Genomic DNA, 22028 nt, shown 5'->3' on the forward strand with positions numbered 1-22028 from the left:
CCTTGTCTGTTTTAGTTTTTCTCTACATTGTGAGACAAGACACTTGGTTTTCCAGTTGTGCTACAAAGCCAGGAGGGAGTTCTGTGAAAATTACTGTTGTGCCGTGATTTTTGGTGATTTTCACAGGGAACTTGATCATCCCAATCTCTGCAAATTCATTGGAGGCTGTATAGAAGTTCCAAATGTTGCCATTGTCACAGAGTACTGCCCTAAAGGCAGCCTGAGTGATGTGCTCCTCAATGAAGATATTCCTTTGAACTGGGGTTTCAGGTAAAAAAAAAATGGGAGGGAGGGAAGAAATTTGGACTGGAATATCCAGTCCAACTTGTCTTTTGGGTGTTTTGAGAAATCACATGTTTAGTCCTTGCAGTGCTAATGATTTCTCAACTCTTTCTCTAGTTATACTGCAAAAGTGTTTTAAAACCCTTTTTTTCCCATATAACATTACTTTGTCCCCAAATATCTTACCTATCCCTATTTAACTAAACCCCACTACATCTTTGTTTGTGAAGACATATAGGTGAAATGGTTAGCATACCTACAAGTGGTTTATTATTCTTACCAATACAGGAAACGAGCTCACATTGTCGATGAAAGTTTCACAAAGACAATGACATTTTTAAGATCAATCTTGGCATGTCTCTTCTGCTTCTGAAGTATGCTTGCCTTCAGCAAAGAAAAATGGTTTTCAGGAAGGAAACCTTCCAAATAAAGCAAGGAAGATAATAGAATTGTTTCACTTGCAAACATGTGAAAGCACTCCCAAAGATACAAAATTACTGAAAATTTCGAGAAGAAACTTTACCGTATTGGCCTGTGAGCTCAGAGAGTTATAGGTTTTCAAACAGTTACCTTAAGTGTTTTGGAAAAATGAGCATAGGGACACAATTTGAAAGCTATTGTTTCTGTAAGCCTTAGTAGGCTTTTGGAGCCATTCTTGAGAGAAAGTGGAAATACTAGCTCATTGATTTTTGACTTTCAGGTTTTCTTTTGCTACTGATATTGCTCAAGGAATGGCCTATCTCCACCACCACAAAATGTATCATGGACGGTTGAAGTCTAATAACTGTGTGATAGATGACCGGTGGGTTTGTAAAATTGCAGGTAAAGAAAAGGTTAGAAGAAGTTTTCAAAATTGTCCAGCTAATCCCCTAAATATAGATTTCACAGAGAACACTCTTCCCAAGTGCTTTCATGTTGACATTTCAAGTGGAATTGCTGACTGTACCAGACTTTACTAGCAGCACCTTATGCTGAAGGAAGTTTCATGTTACATTATCAAGTCATTTAGTGCATGTCACAGATGCACACTTCAGATCCTACAAATTGTTCAGTCTATCAACATCTGAGCAGAAGCTGTGCCTCATGCTGTATTTTGATAGAGAGAGAAACGTGGACAATGTTGTAAAGAGATGCAATAATACTCACTGATTGTTAAGCATGAGGTAGTTTAATGGAGAAAAGCAGTCTTAACTCAGAGCTTTTAAGTCTTGTTCACTTCACTGAATTATATTCTCCCAGAGATGGAGCTACAGGTCAGGTCTACTCTTGGTACAGGAGGACAGCCTGTGGGAACAGGAAAACCAGTGAAGAGTCTAGTTTAGTTTGCAGCTGCCAAAGATAATTAAGGCAATGATCGTCTCTTCTACTTTTTGCCCAGGGTAGTGATCATACTCTCTAACCCATAGCCATCCTAAAAGCAGCAGCAGTAGATTTGTTTTTGAGTGGTACATCCTATGACTAAGGCTCCTACATGAGGTCAGGCTTGCTTCTCCTTCAGTATCCCTCTGCCTTCAGAACTTTCTACTCTGCTTGGAGCCTCTGCTGGAGAAAAACATAAAAATTAAACATATTTGGATTACATCAACTGCATCACCTTAGCACAGTTCCTCTCAATTAAAAAGGATATCTATGAAATCATTCGGCAACTTCTGTTTTGATTCTATATCAAACTGTAGTTTTTCAAGTCTTTATGGTTTATCTGGATGTAATAATGTCAAACAGACCTCACAAGTAACAAATGTGGGAGCTATTTTAAAAATGACCTCCATGTAAAGATTCAGTCCCTAGGAACATCTTAATTAGAGATCACTCCAGATAAAACCAGATGTCTGCATCCAGCCTTTCCATACACTCAGAAGAGTGCTGTTTACGTAAGAAAGAAAACAGAAGTCAGATGTTTTTTTCTCCTTCTTCCTGATTCTGAGTCATATGCTAAGAATTCCTTCTATATTAGGCTAGAAGTATAGATGGAAAGATGTTTCACATCTATGCTGCCTTTGTTCTGATGCTAGTGGTGTTCAAGTAACGCCCACCATCTGATTTTCAGTTGTTAGTCTGTCTAACTAGTAATTACTTGAGCAACCTGCCACCAGAGATAAGGATCAAGGGATAAAGTAGAACAGAAACCTGTATTTATATGCTAACTCCTGCACTGAGGTGAGAGTGTTATCTGAAAATAATTTGATAAAATCATAAAATAATTCTGATTGCAATAGGTCATGTAGTTCAGTTTCCCTGCAGTCATTTAGTCTTGCCCAAATATTTGGTTTTCCAGATGCTATATTTGCAATACTTTAGGGGGAAAAGACCACTAGAACTCCACTATTTCTAGACTATGATGTGCATTTAGAATAGGGAAAATTAATTTCTTTAGACTAGCTGTGTTACTGTCTACTACTGTACATGTTTCAGGGAAGTATGCGCTGAATAGTTTTCATGTTTTCTTCCATTTTAGATTATGGCTTGCAGTCATACAGAAAAGAAGATACTCCTGATGGATCAAGTTCATCACAGCAGCATTTGATTTACACAGCTCCTGAAATACATACTCCTTCAGATTTTGAACTCAGTTCTATGTCAGATATCTACAGGTAGCCAAGGTTTCATTATCTGGCTTTAAGTAATCTTGATTATTCTTTAATGACAGTTAGGCTTGGTATAAGTCTGTTGTCACTACACATATATGTTTGATTATATGTTTAAAAGGATTGGTCCTGGAATACAGAACAGCATAGATATCACAGGATCTTCTCTTTCAAGGTAGATAATCAAGTACTGATTTCACTGACATTATTTAAAAGCAGAGCTGACCCAAAGATTTATAAGGAGTCACTTGACTAGTAAAACAAAAAGGCATGAAGACCTGCTATTATCTAATTATCCTTTTTTCTGTTGTTGTTTCTTATGAAAAGTAGATTATTTTCAGCAATGGCAATACTTTAAAAGTTAATAGCATCAATGTTCTAGGATGTCATAATGAACATGTGTCCTGTAATTCTATAATTGAATGTCAATACAATTATTTGGGGTCATATACATGGTGATAATATTTGGTTTAAAGAGGAAAAATAAAGAGAAGGGGGGGAAATGGATGCACTACAAAGTAGCTCCATTCCTTTCCTTTTGAAAACCTTTATAGAAGATTGGTTTTCAGTGGCTTTCACTGCCAGTGGTGGATTGCTTCTATCCAACCACTTTTCAGGTAAGTGGGAACACAACTGTAAACAAAGTCTGCATATACAACGTGCTTGAATATCATTGATTATTTTGTCTATTCTGTCAGATTAACTGAGCAAGAACGTGAAGTCTCAGTAGTATTTCTGCCTAGAGGCTTCAATATGTCCTTAGAATTCACTCCAAAGTAGCTCAACTAAGGTAGTTTGAGATTGTGTTGGTATTTCTGGCTACTGTCATTTGTCCTATATCGATCTGTACTTTTGCAACATGAAGTAGTCTTTGAAAAAACTGTGCTACAACTAAACAATAATTTTAGGATTGTCTTATAGATTCCAGTTTACCATTGCCCTAAAGCCAAAATTCATCCCAGAAAATGTTTCCTTGGCTTGTTGTTCTCATTTTGCTCCTGTTCTGGATAGATATCATTATTTGACTTTGCAGGAAACTTCACCTCCTGAAGGTATTTCTTGCCTATGGTTCCCCTTTGAATAGTCTTTAGATCTGATTTGCTCATATCATGTATGTCTACAATGAACTTTGACAGATTCAGTGAATGTTCCCTGGATTTGTCTTGCTGTCCCACCCACACATCTGCAAAATCCACATCTTCTTTTGTGGCTCTGCAGTTATTAATTTCTTGGTTAAAAAAAAAAAATCCGGTAAAAGCAGTGACAGATAACAACAAAAATGAGAGAAGAGCAACACGCAGACAGGGAAGATAAGAAATACATTTTACCACTGAAAGGCTTGTCTTCTTGTCCTATGGGCCATTCTTTAGGATTTGCCTTTTAACAAATTTTGTGTTTGATGGTATAAGCAGGAGGCAAGCCTTCCTGATACATGTATTTGGTATCACTAGCCAGGCAGCATTTATCCAGTATTGAAATCCTCAGTCTTTATCTGTGCAAAAATTCCATTAATATTCCTGAAGGTGAGGCCCAAATAAAAAATGAGTGGAAACTGCAGGACTGGGGCTTGTAATTTAGTATGCTCTTCCAGATGAATCACTTACTTTTAAAGTTCTGTACAGAAAATATTGGTCAGATGGGAAAGCTAAAATAGAAATGAGAACAGAAGCATGAACGTAGCTCCTGTTTTGAGCTGAAGAGGCTGTTTCCAGTCACAGTTTCTCCTAGACTGGTTCTTCTTGATTTGTAATCATCATATGATTTTCACTATCCACAGTGGATAAGTTAATTTTATTGGATAGTGTGGTTGAAGATGAATTAAATCAATACTTCTTTATCAGGCTTACTATAATCTAATTATTATCCTTGAAAATAACTGTTTCAGCTTTGCTGCCTCACTAGGACTGATTTGCTTTCTCCTACCAAATCACCAAAAACTTAATATAAAAATCTCTTCAGAATAATTTCTAAATTATTCATCATGTTTTATATGTGTAATTTTATTTTCCAGTGGTGGTCCACAAGTGGGCTGACAGATAGCTAAACATAACCTGTTACCAGCAGAATGTCTTACAGAACAGTGCAATCATTAGTGACACAACAGATTAAAAACCAATATTATCCAGAAAAGTAAATGATACTAAGCTCAGGGGCATGCAGGGGTGAATTATTACAGTTTCATTATATAAAGAGGCATATTTATCTAGACTGTTGGCTGGAGGAGGTACTTGCTTCTAACAGATCACTGTTCTGAAAGATCTCCAATGAGTTCGGAGAAAAGACTAAATTCTCTATTTTTTTACTGTCTTTTTCCATTCTTCCTCCTTGATGAATATATTTGACCTTAGTTCAGCTGAGGAAGATAATGACCACAAAAATATAATTCAGAAGGAGCAAGCAGAAATGCTTACTATAAAATATCTCCTCTGGACACAGTGTGTCATCACAGACTTTATGGACATTTTCTAGAACAGTGATCTTTTCAGGGGCTGAAAAACAGCCACTCCTCCCACTGGTGATTCTGATGAACCTGCTCCTGATCTTTGGAGCAAAAATCAGACCTCTATATTTAGCTGGTAGGAAACATGTACATAAAACTGCATATATCACCTCTGGATTCCATTAATTCTTACAGAGAAAATTGCTTTGCTGGCCACCAAACTCAGACTTCTCTGGGACTGTAACCATGAGAGAAACGCTAAGAGACATTCAGTAACAAATCTCTGAAAAGACAAAGTAGTAACAGGTTGCAACACCATTACCCTCCTTTCTTTTTGAGATACTGGGATTTCAGTCATAGAATGGGGAAGAATACAAAATAATGAAAAGAAGAAATCACTGACTAAATTAACTGTTGTTGCATTAAGATTTTTCTTCATTTTTATTCTGCAGGTATGCCATCATTTTACTAGAAATCGCCACAAGATGTGACCCTCTGGCAGTAAGTAAAGATGAACTATCTGTAGAATTTGCATGAAAGCTTTGATTCTGTTTCTGCTGAAGACACAAACCAAACTTTGAGTTACTGCATCTTGGAGATACTTTTTGAGCATTCATTTTCCTCATGCTTTTATGGGTTCCAGTTCAGCTCCCATGGAACATGCAATCAGGGTTTCCTCATAGATCTTCCAGTTTTCTCTTTCACAGCTTTGAAGAAGAGCATATGATTAAAAAAAAAAATGTAGCTCCAAAACTTCTTTTAAATTAGTTTTGTGAGGCTTAATGGCTAGGTGGATGCAGGGAGAATGTATGTCTTCCTTTTTCTCCTGCTTCTCCCTTTTTCTTCCTTTTCCTGTGATTTACAGGCCCTTTTTGTGGAATCTTGCAGTAATAAGAATAACCTAGAAAAGCAAATTAGCTGCTCTCCATAAGGAAAATATCTGTTTTGAATATGTCTTTTGTTCACTGCTAAATAACAGACACAAAAAAATGCACCTTGAAATTGCCAACAGATGGTCTGGATATGTAACCACATTCTCTCTGAAATAATTTGCTTAACAAGAATTGTAACAATAAAGACTGCAAACTACTATTTTTCCAGTTCTGACAGTTTGTGATAACACACTAATATAGTCCTTTTGGTCTCTTAAAAGTTTCCCAATATCTTGCCAGGTATTAATTTGTTTCAAAAGTTGTTTATGTCATATAAACATTGAGATTAAAGCCTGTCAGCCTTGAAAAAGCTTTTAGACAAGGTGACCCATTTTAGACTAGGTTATATTTTTTTTTATCCTTTACTTTCCCTTGTGCTCTTAAGAAAAAAAGCTGACTTAGAAGTGATAGGGAAGATGTTATAAAAGTGATAATAATAATATATTTTCAGAGGCTGGCATGAGAAACATAACACTTCTATCAACATTGTTTAATCCCCTTTTCTCTAGAAAGATGATGTGCATTCAGCTCAATATTCTTGGTGCCCACCTTTGGCAGAATTAATTTCAGGAAAGGCTGAGAGTTCTTGCCCATGTCCCACAGATTATATAGAGGTGAGTAAAATACAATATTGTGTGCAAAAGTCACCTTGAAGTAAATTTTAAAGACATCATAGAAGTTTTATGGCAATATAACCTTTGATAAATATAAATAACCCTCAAATCAAGAAGTACACCTCAAACAAGGCAAAATTATAATATTTATTATCCTTAATAAAAAACCTGTCATTGTGACAGTGAAAGATTCAGTTGTCCCCTCCTGTTGCTGGTGTAACAGATTATGTTTTTAATATTCAATCATTGATTTTTGTGCAATTTCATTTTATTATAAAGTGGTGAATTCCATACATATTTTATGTTAGTACTATCTAACTTGCTGACGGAGGGTTTTCACATAAGGAAGTCTGTCTCAGGCAAATTATGAGTTTGGTTTGTTTCTTATGCAACAAGCCTTTCTCTTCAGTAGCCTCAATAAAGTACACTCCCTCCCAGTTTAATTAAATCAGAACAAGATGGGGTCATGCTCATTTCAGTTTAAGCACAATATAATTCACCCTTGCCGGTTTGTAGCAACATAGGTGTAAAAAATCTTCTCACTAGCAGCACTGGTTTTTAATCAGACCTTAACATTGTTAAAGGGTACTTCAGCTCTTAATCTTTTGTGAAATTTGTGTACAACCAAGTCCACTGAAACCAGTATGTGACTCCAACAGCGTAACACTCCCATACAGCACAAGACAAGAGCCTAAGTAGGGTTCAGGAGAAGGAATGTGTATATCTTACTCATGCTTTCCCACTGCTGTATTTTCATGAGCTAATATTCTTCATTCAGCAAAAACCTGTAGAACTCCAGAGGCTTCAGTGTAGCTCTGACACTTTTTACCAGCTGCAGGTAGAGCTTCACAGCCATTTGGCACCCAGAGAACAGAATTATTAATTTAAAATACTGCTTGTGCTTGGAATAATAAAAGGCTGTTTGCTTTTCTCACTGTCTTTCCCTTCTGCAGTTAATCGAAAGGTGCAGAACAAAAAATCCATCCCAAAGGCCTACATTTGAACAAGTCAAAAAAATGTTGTACAAGATGAATCCTGTTAGCCCCGTTGACATGATGATGACTCTGGTAAATATAGCTTTTTAATCCAATCCAATCCTATCCTGTCCAATCCAGTCCAATCCAATCCGCTCACTTTCAATAACTTTCACCTCTATCCTTCAGGGTTGTTTGTTTCTTTCTTAATCTTATACCCCTTGTTTAGTGAAAAGATCCACTGCTATTTCTTCAGTTTCTGTCAGGCTGACTGTAGCTGCAGTTTGGCTTAAAACCCAGCTTTCCTTCTCATTCAGTTTTTTAACTTACTCAGCTTCTTTGGTGCTGAACATTTTTTTTTGTCTGTCAAATGTTGCTTGCAAATTATATTCCCCCTTTCCTGTACTTCAGTGGCCTTGTAGCATGGATATAGAATATCTGCATGCTACAAATAGCATTTTTATAAATAATTTTGAGTGGAGTATCTCAAGTCCATCAGCAGAGAAAGGAGATTCCTGCCTCCAAAGATTATTGACTTACACAGAGGAGGGATGCAAGTAGCAAAGCATAGACTAGCATGGCAAGATTGTTTATGAAAGAGCATTGTGATCTTTTGATAAAAGATTGAGATTTTGTTTTCTTAAAATTTTGATCCATGTCTGTCGGTTGTTCTCTGCATTGGATTTGGTCCCCAAAGTGTGCATGAAGTTTGAAAACCCTGAAACTGCCTTCTGCTGTCTAGTGTGTAAGCAACAACCTCAAGTCTAGATTAATAAATTTACCTAAGGAGAAATCTGATCTTTGGATTTTTTTTAAAAGTGTTAGGTGTCTTAGACCTGTGCCTTTTTTTGTCTCTGAATGTTTTCAAAGCAGATTCATTCAAATGCTTAAATCCAACTAGGCATCCAATGCTTATCCAACTAGGCATCTGTTTCAGCAAAAAGATGAATTTTTGAAAAATTTTGCAAAATTCTCTGTTTTTTAGATGGAGAAATATAACAAACATCTGGAGATGCTGGTTTCTGAGAGAACCCAGGATTTAATGCATGAAAAGCAGAAGACTGATCGTCTGTTGTATAGTAAGTTATGAAGAAAAAAAATACTGGATATTCTTCTCAATAATAATTTATTTCAGCTGTCTAACTACTAACAAGAACCCTTTGATAGGTGATTATTTAATAGGTAGCATTTAGCTAGTAAAGAACGAATAAACTTTTTTCTTGAAAAGCTGGAAAGATATTTAGCTGCTTTCTGTATTTCCTCCATAGAAATCAGTATGCTCATCTGAGAGCTATGGCCCAAAATCCATTGTGCTCTGACTTTGCATCAGTGTGACAGGCCTTTTACATACTTACAAATGTTGTGGAATTGTAGTTGGTTACTTTTGTTGGCAGTTTATGTTCCAAAATTCTGTAAGAGAAAAGGGCATAAAGAGATGGGAATAGCATATAAGAGAGGAAAAAACAAATGTATGTGAAAGTGCAAAATAGGAGAAACAAAGATGATTTAAAAAAAAAAAACAAAACAGGGAAGAGATAGTAAACAAACCTAACACAGGTAGAAAGCACTAGCAAAGAGTTGACAAAGAAGGAATTAGTAAAATCCCAGACCACACCATTAGAATCTAACCTTACTCTTTCTTGGAATGTATAGCTACTGGCTCATTTGGCCTAAAAGTTATGGAACATGTGAAAAATCTGGATGTGTTATCAGTGTTATACATTATAGCATTTAGCAGAGGAGATTTTGATACCAAATTGTGTTTTCACCTTCATAATGTTTTGCATTTATGAACAATTTTTGTGCCTTTAAACAAACACGTTATGTTTAATGTATTATTTTATCCATGTAAAAAGATTACAATGCTCTACTTTCCACAACAGGTATGTTGCCAAAACAAGTAGCAGATGATCTCAGGCAGGGAAAACATGCACAAGCTCAAAGTTACTCAAGTGCCACCATCTTCTTCAGGTAAATAAAAATGAAAGATAGGACTAGAACTGTCTCCTAGAGAATAAACTTCTAGGCTTCTAGTGGAGGTAAAGCTCCTAACTGAGTACAGAATTTATATCTAAACTTCCACCTATTGTAACAGGTAGCTCTGCAAAAGAGAGTCTTTCAAAATTCTCATGCCTCCCTATTTTTCATTATAATTACTTAAATGAAAAATGACATTACTCTGGAGTTCTAACAAACAGCAGTACATGACTTCACATGTGTTACACATTCATGAATGTATGTTTCATAAGATTGGTCTACGTAAAGAATTCACCTTTTAGCCTGAGTAAAGAAAATTTGTCTATCCTGAGAGTCCACATGGGTTTACAGTTTTTATTCTTTATGTGTGCAGGAAACAACATATAAATGGTGTGACCTCACTTGTCATAAATGAATAGATACCAGGTTCCCTTTTTTCATTTATTCATTTAGAAAACTGCTTAGTCTGTTACAGGTCAAAGTCTACCTGTAGAATGCTTTACTGCATTGCTAAGCAAGAAGACTTAGGTCAGTCTGTCCTTTTGAAAGGAAGAAGTCTTTTGCAAATTTAAATAAATGAAGACAAAACTTCCAATATTAGTGAAAGAATTATTGTAAATAGAGGATTGACATATTTGCATTGAGGAATTTTTATGGTGTGTTTAAAGATTAATAATCAGCAATGATTAGGACAGTGGATGATTTTGCTCTTTCTGTTGTATTTTAACAGTGACATTGTTGGCTTCACTGAGCTGTCCAGCAGCAGCACACCATACCAAGTGGTAGATCTCTTGAACAAGCTTTATACCACTTTTGATGAAATCATAGATAACTATGATGTCTATAAGGTGGAGACAATAGGAGATGCCTGTAAGTTCCTTGAGCTGTGGACAATGATGGGCCTGGGACATCAAGATTAAGACTCTCTGATGACAAGGCAGAACAGCTGAAGGAAATTTGGAAAGTTCCTTACCACTGGGAAGACCAAATAAGACAATTAGGAGATGAGTCCTACCAGAGCCCTAGTGCTATAGGAACTTTTTCCTGCATACCTTTAATCATTTTTATGATTGATAAGTGTTGTAAATGGGACAAATTAATTGATTAAAATATTGCTGCTGTTTATTTGATTCCTGTGACTAGTGAGGTCTGACTTTAAGTCTTGGCAGCAGATTAATCCCAGTTGGCAAATTCTGTATCACAGGAGCACAACTAAAAAATTTACCTTCTGCATGGGATCATAGATGACATACCCTAAGATTTATTAGCTGTCTTTTTTGTGAAGACCATAACAACATTTTCTTCTAATACGCTGTAGGGGCTTGACTGTCTCTTCTCATTGAGTTTGTATGACAATGGCTTTATATTTGCTACCGTGGCAATCTGCTAGGGGTAGACTATGATTAAAATTGAGTTCCATTAAACCTAAAGAAATCTAGCAGGGCTTTTAGATGAGACAGACAGAATTTCTATAAGAAATATGGGGGGAAAAAAGCCAACTCTTTTTTCTCTGTGGAGCTGTTGAACACATTCTTGAACACAAAATTCCTAAACAAATGCATCCCACAGATCCCTAAAAGACTGATTTCCTGCTCTGCACAGTAACAGAATCAAAGAATGATAGAATATCCAGAGTTGGAAAAGATCCACCAGGACCACAGAGTCCAACTCCTGGCCCTACACAGGACCATCCTCAACAGTCACACCATGGGCCTGAGAGCATTGTCCAAAAAATTCTTGAGCTGTGTCTGTCTGGGTGCTGTGACCACTTCCCTGAGGAGCCTGTTCCAGTGCCCACCCACCCTCTGGCTGAAGAACTTTTTCCTAATACCCAAGCTAAGCCTCCCTTGATGCAATTGAGGCCATTCCCTCAGGTCCTGTCACTGTCACCCCAGAGCAGAGATCAGTGCCTGCCCTTCCTGTTCCCCTCACATGGAAGCTGTAACTCCAGTGAGGTCTGTCCTCAGTCTCCTCCAGCCTGAACAGACCAAGTGACCTCAGCCACTCCTCACACGGCTTCCCCTCCAAACCCTTCACCATCCTCATGGCCCTCCTTTGGACACTCTCTAACAGCTCAATGTCTTTTTTGTGTTGTGGCACCCAGACCTGCCCCCAGCACTGGAGCTGAGGCTGTCCCAGAGCAGATCAGAGCAGATCAGGACAATCCCCTCCCTTGCCCAGCTGTGATGCTGTGCCTGATGCACCCCAGGACAGGGGTGACCCTCCTGGCTGCCAGGGAACTGCTGGGGTCATGTTCAACCAGGACCCTCAGGTCCCTTCCCCCTGCACTCATTTCTTCTTTCCAGCCTCTCCTTTTCTAGTCTGTCTGTTAATCCAGGGTTGCCCCATCCCAAGATCAGAATCTAACACTTCTTCTTAAATATGAAGCTGGTGATTGCCCAGTCCACAAATTTCTCAAGGTCTCTTAACAGGGCCTTTCAGCTTGTGAGGAATTTAGTAGCATCAGCAAACTTAGTTTCCCTTCCAGTCCTGTGTCCAAGCCCTGTGGAACCCCACTAGTGGCAGGTCACCACTTTAGTGTCACCCCATTCACTGAAACCCTTTGTACTTGACTCCTGAGTAGGTGGCTCACCCATCACATGATGTGTTTATCTAGCTTTTTGCTGGACAATTTGTCCAGAAGGGTCCTGGGAGAGGCAGAATTAAAGGCTTTACTGAAATCTAAAAAGATTATATCAACTGGCTTTCCTTGATCACCAGGATGGGTTATCCTGTCATAAAAGGAAATCAGGGCTTCCTACTTATGAAGCCATGCTGGCTGTGACAAATGGCTGTGTTGTCCTTCAGGTATTTTTCATTACATCCCAGAGAAATTTTCTCTGAAATTCTGCCAAGCGGTGAAGTGAAAGTGACAGACCTGTAGTTTGCAGGGTTGTCCCTCTTGCCATTCTTTAAAATTTGGACATTTGCCAGCTTCCAGTAGAACTGGGACTTCTCCAGATTTCCATGGCCGTTCAAAAAGCATTTTCAGAGATCTTAAAATGACTTCACCTGCTCTTTGAGTACTATGGGATGAATCGCATCATACTCCATAGATCTACAGGGATCAAACTAGAGCGCCAAATCCCACATAAATTCAGGGTTTAGTGGGAGATTTATTATTCTCACAGTCATAGTTGTCCAGCTCAGCACTCTAGGACCCCAAGAGCCCATCATAAATTTTTAAAGCATAGTGCAAGAAGCTTAGGACAATGCCCAGTGGGAGTCATTGCCTTTTTTATAGAATCTGGCAAATGCAAAAGGTACTGAACAGCCACACTTGCACTGTCTGTCCCACTTTAAGCATTATCAGTTGAGGGGAGGCTGAAGAAATAAAGGATTGGAGGGAATAAATCTTATGTAAAAATAAGAAGGAAATACAACATTTTTCTTACCTAAGCTAATTCCACACATGGGCCATTGCCCTAGCCTTCTTGTTTGCTCAGCAGGCACAACTGCCTTGGGATATGAAGGGTGTCTTTATTTGAGTTTTTTTTTTTTTTTTAATTGTAGGCAGCATTATTTAGTAAATCTATGTGTTATGCCAAAGGTTAACACAGTTGCATTGTTGTGTTAAGATATGGTGGTGTCGGGAGTACCCAAGGAGAATGGGATCCTTCATGCTGGTGAGATTGCAAGCATGGCTTTAGACCTTCTGGATGTCTGCAAGACTTTTAAGATTCCACACAAGCCAAATACCCTCCTAAAGATAAGAGCAGGAATACATTCAGGTATGTTGAGATAGCTGAAAAAGTCTTCCTTTGGCTTTACAAATACGTCTGTCGTGGCCATTTCTTCTCCATTAAAAATGAAGTTAATTCTTTGATATGAGTGGAACACAACATAGAGGACATCCCCACAGAATAATTTATTGGATACATGTGATATTGATACCTCAGTTTTGAATACAACATTGGAAATGTCCCATAGCCCTTGTGCCTTTGCTGATGTGAGTTAGAACTGCCATTCTGTATCCCTTACTTTTCCTTATCTACTGTTCTCTTCTCAGAGCAGTGAGTTGTTTCTTGACACTCTGATCCTGATCTAGCCTTTACTATCAGACTTTTAGCTCCCTGGTTTAATCTGATATATCATTGCAATTCTTTCTTGGTAGACAGACACAGCTGGACACATCCAGTGCAGCCCAGCATCTGCCAACTAAATAATCAGCGTACATTGTCTTACCAAGAAATCATATCTTCTGTGTTTTGAATTGCTCGTAAGACAGATTTGTAGCCCATGTAAAGAAAATACACTCAGACTTTATCTGATTCACAAGTTAGATTTAAGGTAGAGTAGGAAGAAGCCACAAGACTGCATAACTGATTGTGATTTATAAACACAAAATGTCTTGTTTTTTATTTCTTAACAGGGGCAGTTGTAGCTGGAGTTGTTGGAACCAAAATGCCACGGTACTGTTTATTTGGAGATACTGTGAACACAGCTTCCAGGATGGAATCTACCAGTGAAGGTAATAAGGAACAAACTGCAGGTGGGATTTTAATCATTCCTGAATTAGTTATTTTAAAATGTTGGGATGAGTTTTGAGTCCTGACCTATTCAAATAATTCTGAATCCAGTAAAGAGGTTCTTCATTTCTGGGTTCAGTCTGCCTAGGGACAAATTACTTGAGTGATGTTCTCTACAACCATTTTTGTAACCAGAACCCCTTATTTCTCATGTGTCAGAAAGAGATTTTTGTGGCTTTGAAGTTCCCTACAGTAAAAAAAGGTAGGAATAAAACAAAATGAGAGGCAAGTGTTTATGTTCACTGTTTCTCTTTGTTCCTGGCACCCAGCTGGATTTATGGTAAAAATATTTTCATTACTCCTCTTTTATTGCTGATAACTTTCTCTATTAGAGAACACAAGAAACTGTAGGACACCATGGGAGCTATGTCTGTGTTTAACCAGAATAGAAGATTATGTATGTGTCCTCTGGAAAAGTATTTAAACAGAAATTTTGTGGAGGTATTCTCACCACTTCTTCTTAAGAGATAATAGAGCTCCAGGTTTACTTAGCAAGCTTTGTCTTTAGCCAACATGAACATCTGGAACATCAGATTCTGAAATACTTTAGCTGATCTGGAAGAACTGAAAGCAAAAAAAAAGACAAAGTGATTCAACATCACAGAACCCTGATGTCCTGTTTCCTTTTCTTCATGTAACAAAGCTGAGTAGTTTTATGGCTCACATTGCAATGCATTGTAAATTAAATAGGCACATACAAGATTCTTCAAGTTTAATTTCCTGGTAAAAACTGAGGCTTTCAACACCTATCATGATCCACTATAAACAAGGCAGAAAGGTAGGGAAATGGTCCTAAATTACGGATTTGAAAGTTTTGAAAGGATTTGCGAATCACTAGCTTCTTTTCCTTCTTACCATTTTTATTTTTCCAAAGCAAATGCTAACCTGGATGGAACACCTATAACTTCATTTTCTTGCTGTCAGTCTCCCAAATATCTCCTTTAATGCTCCTTGTGTCATCCTATCTGAGCTCCTTTGAAACTAGTACCTTCAAAATCTGCTTCCATCATTCATACGTTATCTTTTGTTGTGTATACCAATCTCTTTCTCAGATGGTGCATCAACACTATAGACTTTGAAATTAAGACAGAACATTTATCTTTCAAACCTTTATTTTCTCTCCTCTCCCTCTTTTTTTTTTGACCACATACATATGAGGACCACGAATTACATTACTAAGTTTTAACCCTAAAATGGTTGTTTTAAAATAGATTGGCTACTACCAATGTGCATTAAAAAATGGTATCACCTGGAATCTGAGTGCCAGTGTCTTTTTCTCAAGCAAGATGACAAGTTGAAATATAATGTATCTATGTATGTTGAAACTACAGGCAATGTTTAAGCAAAGAGAACTGTCATTTTCTGATTTAAGAAAAATCAGTTAGACAATCTTAGCCAGTCCTACTATCATCTGGGAAGTTTTTTAAACAAAGAAGCATGATGATTGGCTCTGTGTCACAGAATGTTACAAGTGAAAAAACCTTCTAAATTTTTTAAAAATTTTGGCAAATATCATCTTTTCCTGCTGTCTTAATTTACAGGTTTCATTTTGGAGTCAGACCAAGGATGGTTATTACTTTAATCTTTAGACTTTGCTGAAAACTAAATGTGCTGAGAAAGCACTGGCTCTTTATTGACCAGGAGGTAGAACTGTGTATGGTTTTCCTCACCAGATGAAAAGGATGCTCATCAGTAGCACAGATAGACAACTGCAAAGAGTGCAAAAATATTATTAGATGCCGAAAGTGAAGAGTAGTGTTTGTTGACAGCCCCATATTTGTCCTGAGATGCTCTCACAAACAGGCCAGGATACTGGAGCTTGTGTGCAAACATTTTGAATAACAAATAATAAGGAATGAAAGCAAAAACTTAAAAAAGAAATACCCAAGGGGGAGCTCATTAATGAGTCTTGAAATTTTTGACACACTTTAAGAGGTGGATCTGTCTTAGATGTATAAATTTTTTGCTAATATGATATTTATCTTTCTTTCCAGCTCTTAAAATACAGTGCAGTTCAAGCTCATACCAGTTGTTGGAGCAGATTGGAGAGTATGTGTTAGTATGCCGTGGGAATTTACAAGTCAAGGTGTGCTTGCAACATTTATACTCAGCTTTTCAGAGAGGAGAGTGTGAAAGTACTCTGGAGTCCCTGAATTTTAACTCATGCAGTCCCCTATATCTTTTAGTCATCTATATCTCACAGTGCTTTGGTTAGACTAATTCCCATGCTCAAAGAGAGCATGTTCAGATTTTAAGCCAGGAGCAATTCCATGGACTTGTTCATGGGACAAACTTGGTAAGTCAGAGATTAATGACTTAGTCAAGCTTGAAAGTCTTGCATGGCACATTCACTGTCACAACTGCTTGAAATCTAAAAGGGTCCTTCAGAGGCATCACAAATCATCATGAGAGTTCCACAAGGGAATTAACATACTTGTGGATCCAGTTTGGGTTGGGACTTCAAAGAATTGTTTTCATTGATATTACTGCTATTAACTTTTAAGGAAAAGTTTTATGCCTCATTTTTCCTCTATGTAAAGTGGCTGACATGCACATATTTCTTCTCTTGGGACTTTTTTTGAGTTGTAGTAAGATAATTATTTAATAAATGACAGATAGTGTTATAACCCTATGATTAATATTCTTCCTTAGGGGAAAGGAGACATGGTCACATACTGGCTTGAAGATAAGAAAGCCTCTGTCACCCAGAAGGCAGTCACCAGCGCTCCTGGGACTCCGCAAGATGCCAAGAGAGTTTCATATAGTCCAATACCAGGTGTCCTTCCCAGTGATCCTCTCTGAAGTCCTGCTTCCTAGTCACTCATTACCTCCAGTATCCCTTCTGCTTTCAGTCTGTTAGGTCATCCTGCTGAATTAGAAAATTAGAAAAAAACAATACACCCCTTTGGCCTTGTGTATGGATTAGCTCAGGCTTTATTTACAAGTGTTTCTCCCAGCAGTGGCTCTGAAAATACAAAAAAAAAGCAAAAAACTCAATTTATGGAGTAATACGTAGAAATGCGCACCAGCTACCAGAGCAGAAGGTAGCTCCCAGAGTTACTTCTTGGTTTGATTTTGATGGGAAATCCTCAGCCAGCAGCCACCATGATTTCAAAATTAGCTGGTTGGACATTCCAGCCATGAGGTGCTCCCACAGGAAAGGAGACAGTGTAGTGCTACTGTTCAGTGGTATCATAAACCCTGTGGGCATGGTTGGTTTTGTGCTGTGAAAGGGAAAAATGAGGTATGTATTTTGTGAGGAGGTGAGATCCACCAAAAGAGGAGGATGAAGCAGAGAAATTATAGTGGATACAATTGAATCAAGAATTTGTACTCCTACTTCTGTTTAATCTCCACTGTCTGAAGCATAAAAAGAAGATTTAAGAAAAAAATCTGGTGTGTTTCCATTACAGTCAATTCCTAGTGACACCTGCCATCTTGTTGCAGAGACCTGAAAATCTTGGGAGAGAAATGCAAGACATTGTTTGCTGTTGCTAAACAGGATAAAGTCCACTACAGCTGCTCTTGTCTTTGGCTGCTCTGGGATTTCTCTGAGAAATAGCTCTTAACATTAACTGATGTTGTTTTGACGAAAGTGGCAGTGAACCTACTATTGCTGGATAGCTGTCTGTCAGTGAAATCAGGCAGCCCTCTGAGTCACTGTGCAATTTAGGACACAGTTTAGGAAAGGTTATTCCTGAACCAGCATTTCCTGTAAAGAGAGAACCATCACTACAAGTGGAATAATCTCTAGATGAGCATGATTCTGTGAGCATTGCTGGTGTTGGCTTTTTTTAAAGACTTACCTTTTGGGGCTAATCTATTTTGAAGTGTTTAGCCCATTCCAGTTAACCAACTGATTAACATACAATCTAACAGAGTAAGTGAAACTGACAGACAAAGGATATCAAGTGTCAAAACATTTCCACCATAATGTGAACTACACTGCATAAAGCTAAATGGGAGGAGATAAAAAGGAAGGACTTCGAGTGACTTAGCACCACTTACTCCTGCTTACTTTGCTCCCTTATCCTCCAGTCTGTGTCTGATCCAAGGTAGAAGAACAAAAACATGCATGCAGTTGCAATTTTTCTGGTATATATTTGTGTAGTTTAACCAAGCAGCTTACTACTTGCTCATGTTCCTATGTAACTAGCTAAAACTTTTAATTCCAAGTATGTGCTGTGTGATAGTGATATGAGTGTCACACTATGGTCTTTTTACAGCTTTAGTGAGAAGTAAATGCAGCAGTAATGATAGATTTTTCAGGAATGCCTAAGAGAGGTAGAAAGTTAAATATTTCCAAATTATATATTGTTTTGAACTGTGGGAATCGAGCTGGCTGACATCCAAAGCCAGACCAGTGTTTTTGGTGGGTTGCCCCTTGGCCCCAGACCTTGGAGGGCATTTGTTTGGGTTTGTAACGGTTCCTAAGAAAGTTGTCAAAGGTTTTGAAGCTGTTCATGGTAAAGCTTTATAACCCTCATTTCCTATTGGTTCCTCTGTTCCCAGTTATGTCATCCCTTTTCTCCTCCCAGTTCTGGAAAGTTCTTGTATCCTTGTACCCCCATTGGTTTATGTTCACTGCATTGTTCCACCCATCCTACCCTATTGGCCCCTGCCCCATATTACTCCTCCCTTGCACCACTTTTCCCTTTACCCATTGGATTCTCACCCTGGACCCACCTCTCCTCATCCCTTATAAATACCCTGGATTTTTTTTTTTTCCCCCCAGCCTTGTCTTCTACCCTTACCTCTTACAGTGAATGCACGTGTTTTGGGCCTCGTCCCGCATTTTCTTTTATGGTTATTAAAGTATTTAGTTTCACAGTTGTGTCGTGGACCCGTTCCTCGTTTTGGCACCTTAGCCCTGATATCAGGGGACCCTTAGAGGTTGGTCGGGAGAATACCCTCGAGTCTTGCGCCTTAAGTATTAAAAAACAAAAAACCCCGACATTGAACTACACAGAAAAGATGTATAGCATTCTGAGTCTGTGTATGTCTCAGAATGTATCTGCAACTTGAATGGAACAAAAACTGCAGCAAAGGACATAGACATAGCTGACTTTGGCATGTGAGATCCCAACATAAAGTCCAGATGATTTTTTTTTAATCAGAATTTTTAATTAATTTCATGTTCTTCTAAGCTTAAAAATTCCATTCTTTTTTTTTTTTTTTTTAATTTCACACTGGAAGATATAGTACAATTACTTGTTTTGTAATCTTAGCAGAACAAACCAATCAGTTACTCCGCCCAGAGATATCCTCTAATACAACCATTTCATTTATACAAATGCTATCTAGAAATTGTGAAACTCTCTGCTCTACTATAGTGCTTCATGATGTAAATAGTTTACATTATCTTAATGAGTTTGCATTTATGTTTCATTAAAAAGGTGCATATCCTTATCAAATGTAGATGTGAAAGTATATGTTTTGTCCGTAGCATTTCAGTTTTAATTCTTTTGCTTTAAGGTTGTCTGTAGAATTAAAAGATTTTTTTAAAGCATCTGATGAGTTTAAAATCTTCTAAATAGAAATAAGTGATAAGTGATTAACAGCAAGCTTGCTGGATTGGCAGCTTTAACCACTGCCAAGTCCTTGGGTAGTATTCAAGTTCTGCTGAAGACAGCAGAAACCCTTGCTGACTTCAGGAGGCTTAGAGCCTGGTAGTTTTCTATAAAAGAGGCATAGCCTGAAGAGTGTCTGGGTCAGCCTACCTCAGTTTTATTGTTGCTTCCTGACCGTCTCTTCGAAGAGCATCTCCAGAATGAGAATTATTTTTCTACAGAATCTGTTGAATCTGTCATATCTTTCCTGCAACTTCAAGCTATAGTCCTTACTAAAGTCAGTTTGTCTGATGACAGTGAGGATGTGACTGACTTCAGAAGATAGAAGTACAATAGAGAACGTTACAGATACAAACAAAAGGGCCCTCAGTCAACTGACAAGCATTTTAGGATTAATGTCAGGCATTTTGACAGATGTAGTCAATGACAACAACCATATTTCAGATGGAGGAAAGCATTTACCAGGTGGTAAAGCTGAAGTATGATAACCAGGACAATGCTAATCTGTGAGATGCTTTAAATCCACAAAGATTTACATCCCAAATTTAGAGCTAGTCAGCTAATCTATCAAGCATTCTTTTCTGAAATGGTACTATGTACTAGAAGTATGTGAGGTGTTCTTCGTTTTTATGATGAGTTTATCTATGCCAGAAAATGGGAAAGCAATTGCAGTAATAGAGCTGAAGAAGTGAAGGTGATATGTACTTTATAGATCACTTCACAGAATGGCCATTCATTTTCTACAGTAGTGCAAGACATTAAACAGGATACTAAGACTCTATTCACAATGTGATGATTTTATGGATAGACTGTGGGTTCTGATTATTGTTTATAGCTCCATCTACCTAGCAGTGAGGATGCAGGCAGGAACACACACACAAAAAATAACACACAACACAAAAACTGACTTATAAAAGTCTTTTATTAGATTGATAAACCTTCACTATATTGTTTCAACTTGAATATTGAGGAACAGACTGAATAATCACAATATTTTAAAAAATCACAACAAGTAAAGCCAAAAATTCATTAATATATCTCCAAGTGTAAAACTTCCTAGATTTTATTCAAACCATGGGCATTGGAAAAATACTGTGTTTTGCCACCAAGAAGTTACTCTTTATCCCCAAGACTAGGTAGCAAACATATTTTACTTAGCTTGTTATTGAGTGTGTAGGGGGTCTCCAATTCCAAGGTTCTTTTCGTTGTTGTTGTTGCAAACAGAAAAGTTATCTGCTTCCTTGTACAGCAAATTAGTCAAATGCAAAAAAAAAAAAAAATTATTTAAATAAAAGTGAAGTGAAATCATGTGGTCTTTGCAAACAATACAGGGAGTGTTGAGCCTGACTGGGAAGTCAAAGGATGCAGCATCCCTTTAAGATCAATGTCTGATTAGTATTGGATTTCCCCAACATGTAGAACATCTCTCCCACCTACTCAGACCCTTAAAAATTAATAGGCCTTCCATCTGAATCGACCTCAAAAGTAGAAATCTTTGGTTTTTTTAAGTGTCTTTCTGGGGCTGTCCTTTCAAACCTGTAAAAAAACAAGGCTATGCAAGATCGTTCTGATTATAATCCAGCTGAGTACCATCTGCTTTTCAGCTAATGAGCACCTTGTACTCCTAATTCCTCTCCCAATTCTTCCCTACTTCATTGCAAAACATTGCACTGTAGATCTTTTTACATTCTAAATTGGAATTTGAAGATAAAATATTTTGCAATAAAATGTTCTCTCCAAATAAAATATGGGGAAATTGCCTTTCCTCCTAATGTAAATTTTGATTTAAATTTAAATGCACTTTCAGATGTAGATATATAAAACAGCCAGGGTTTGAAATGTGACAGAGGGGGTGTTTAGAATTTGGTTATGTGGGAGCCCTAATGACTGAAGCCTTCCAAAGAACACCCATGAGTCTACATGGTATTATTTAATGTCCCACAGCATAGTAGCCATGTTCCTCTGGTTCACACAGCAAAACAACCTATCCTACCTTCTTATTTGTACACCATCTTTCCACTGCACTAACTATGTCTTAAACACATATGCAATCCTTTTTGGAACTAAACTCCAAGGACTGGATTCAATAGTTTTCATACAGCACCAAGTTTGACCTGGAAGCTGC

At 37.7% G+C, this 22028-nt stretch overlaps 1 protein-coding gene across 1 annotated transcript in view; it reads left to right on the plus strand.

The window, feature by feature from the left end:
• LOC134056922 (atrial natriuretic peptide receptor 2-like) overlaps window positions 1–17135 on the plus strand; it is a 33134-nt gene extending 15999 nt beyond the window's left edge. The window contains exons 10-22 of the mRNA XM_062513880.1: window positions 127–270; window positions 983–1104; window positions 2738–2873; window positions 5760–5805; window positions 6749–6853; window positions 7807–7920; window positions 8813–8906; window positions 9711–9798; window positions 10535–10674; window positions 13383–13535; window positions 14177–14275; window positions 16328–16419; window positions 16986–17135. Coding sequence (XP_062369864.1) covers window positions 127–270; window positions 983–1104; window positions 2738–2873; window positions 5760–5805; window positions 6749–6853; window positions 7807–7920; window positions 8813–8906; window positions 9711–9798; window positions 10535–10674; window positions 13383–13535; window positions 14177–14275; window positions 16328–16419; window positions 16986–17135 — 1483 coding nt within the window. The remainder of the gene's footprint in view (window positions 1–126; window positions 271–982; window positions 1105–2737; window positions 2874–5759; window positions 5806–6748; window positions 6854–7806; window positions 7921–8812; window positions 8907–9710; window positions 9799–10534; window positions 10675–13382; window positions 13536–14176; window positions 14276–16327; window positions 16420–16985) is intronic.
• The last annotated feature ends 4893 nt before the right edge of the window (window positions 17136–22028 follow it).

This window comes from Cinclus cinclus, chromosome Z, assembly GCF_963662255.1.
Source record: "Cinclus cinclus chromosome Z, bCinCin1.1, whole genome shotgun sequence".
In the NCBI taxonomy this organism is placed as follows: domain Eukaryota; kingdom Metazoa; phylum Chordata; class Aves; order Passeriformes; family Cinclidae; genus Cinclus; species Cinclus cinclus.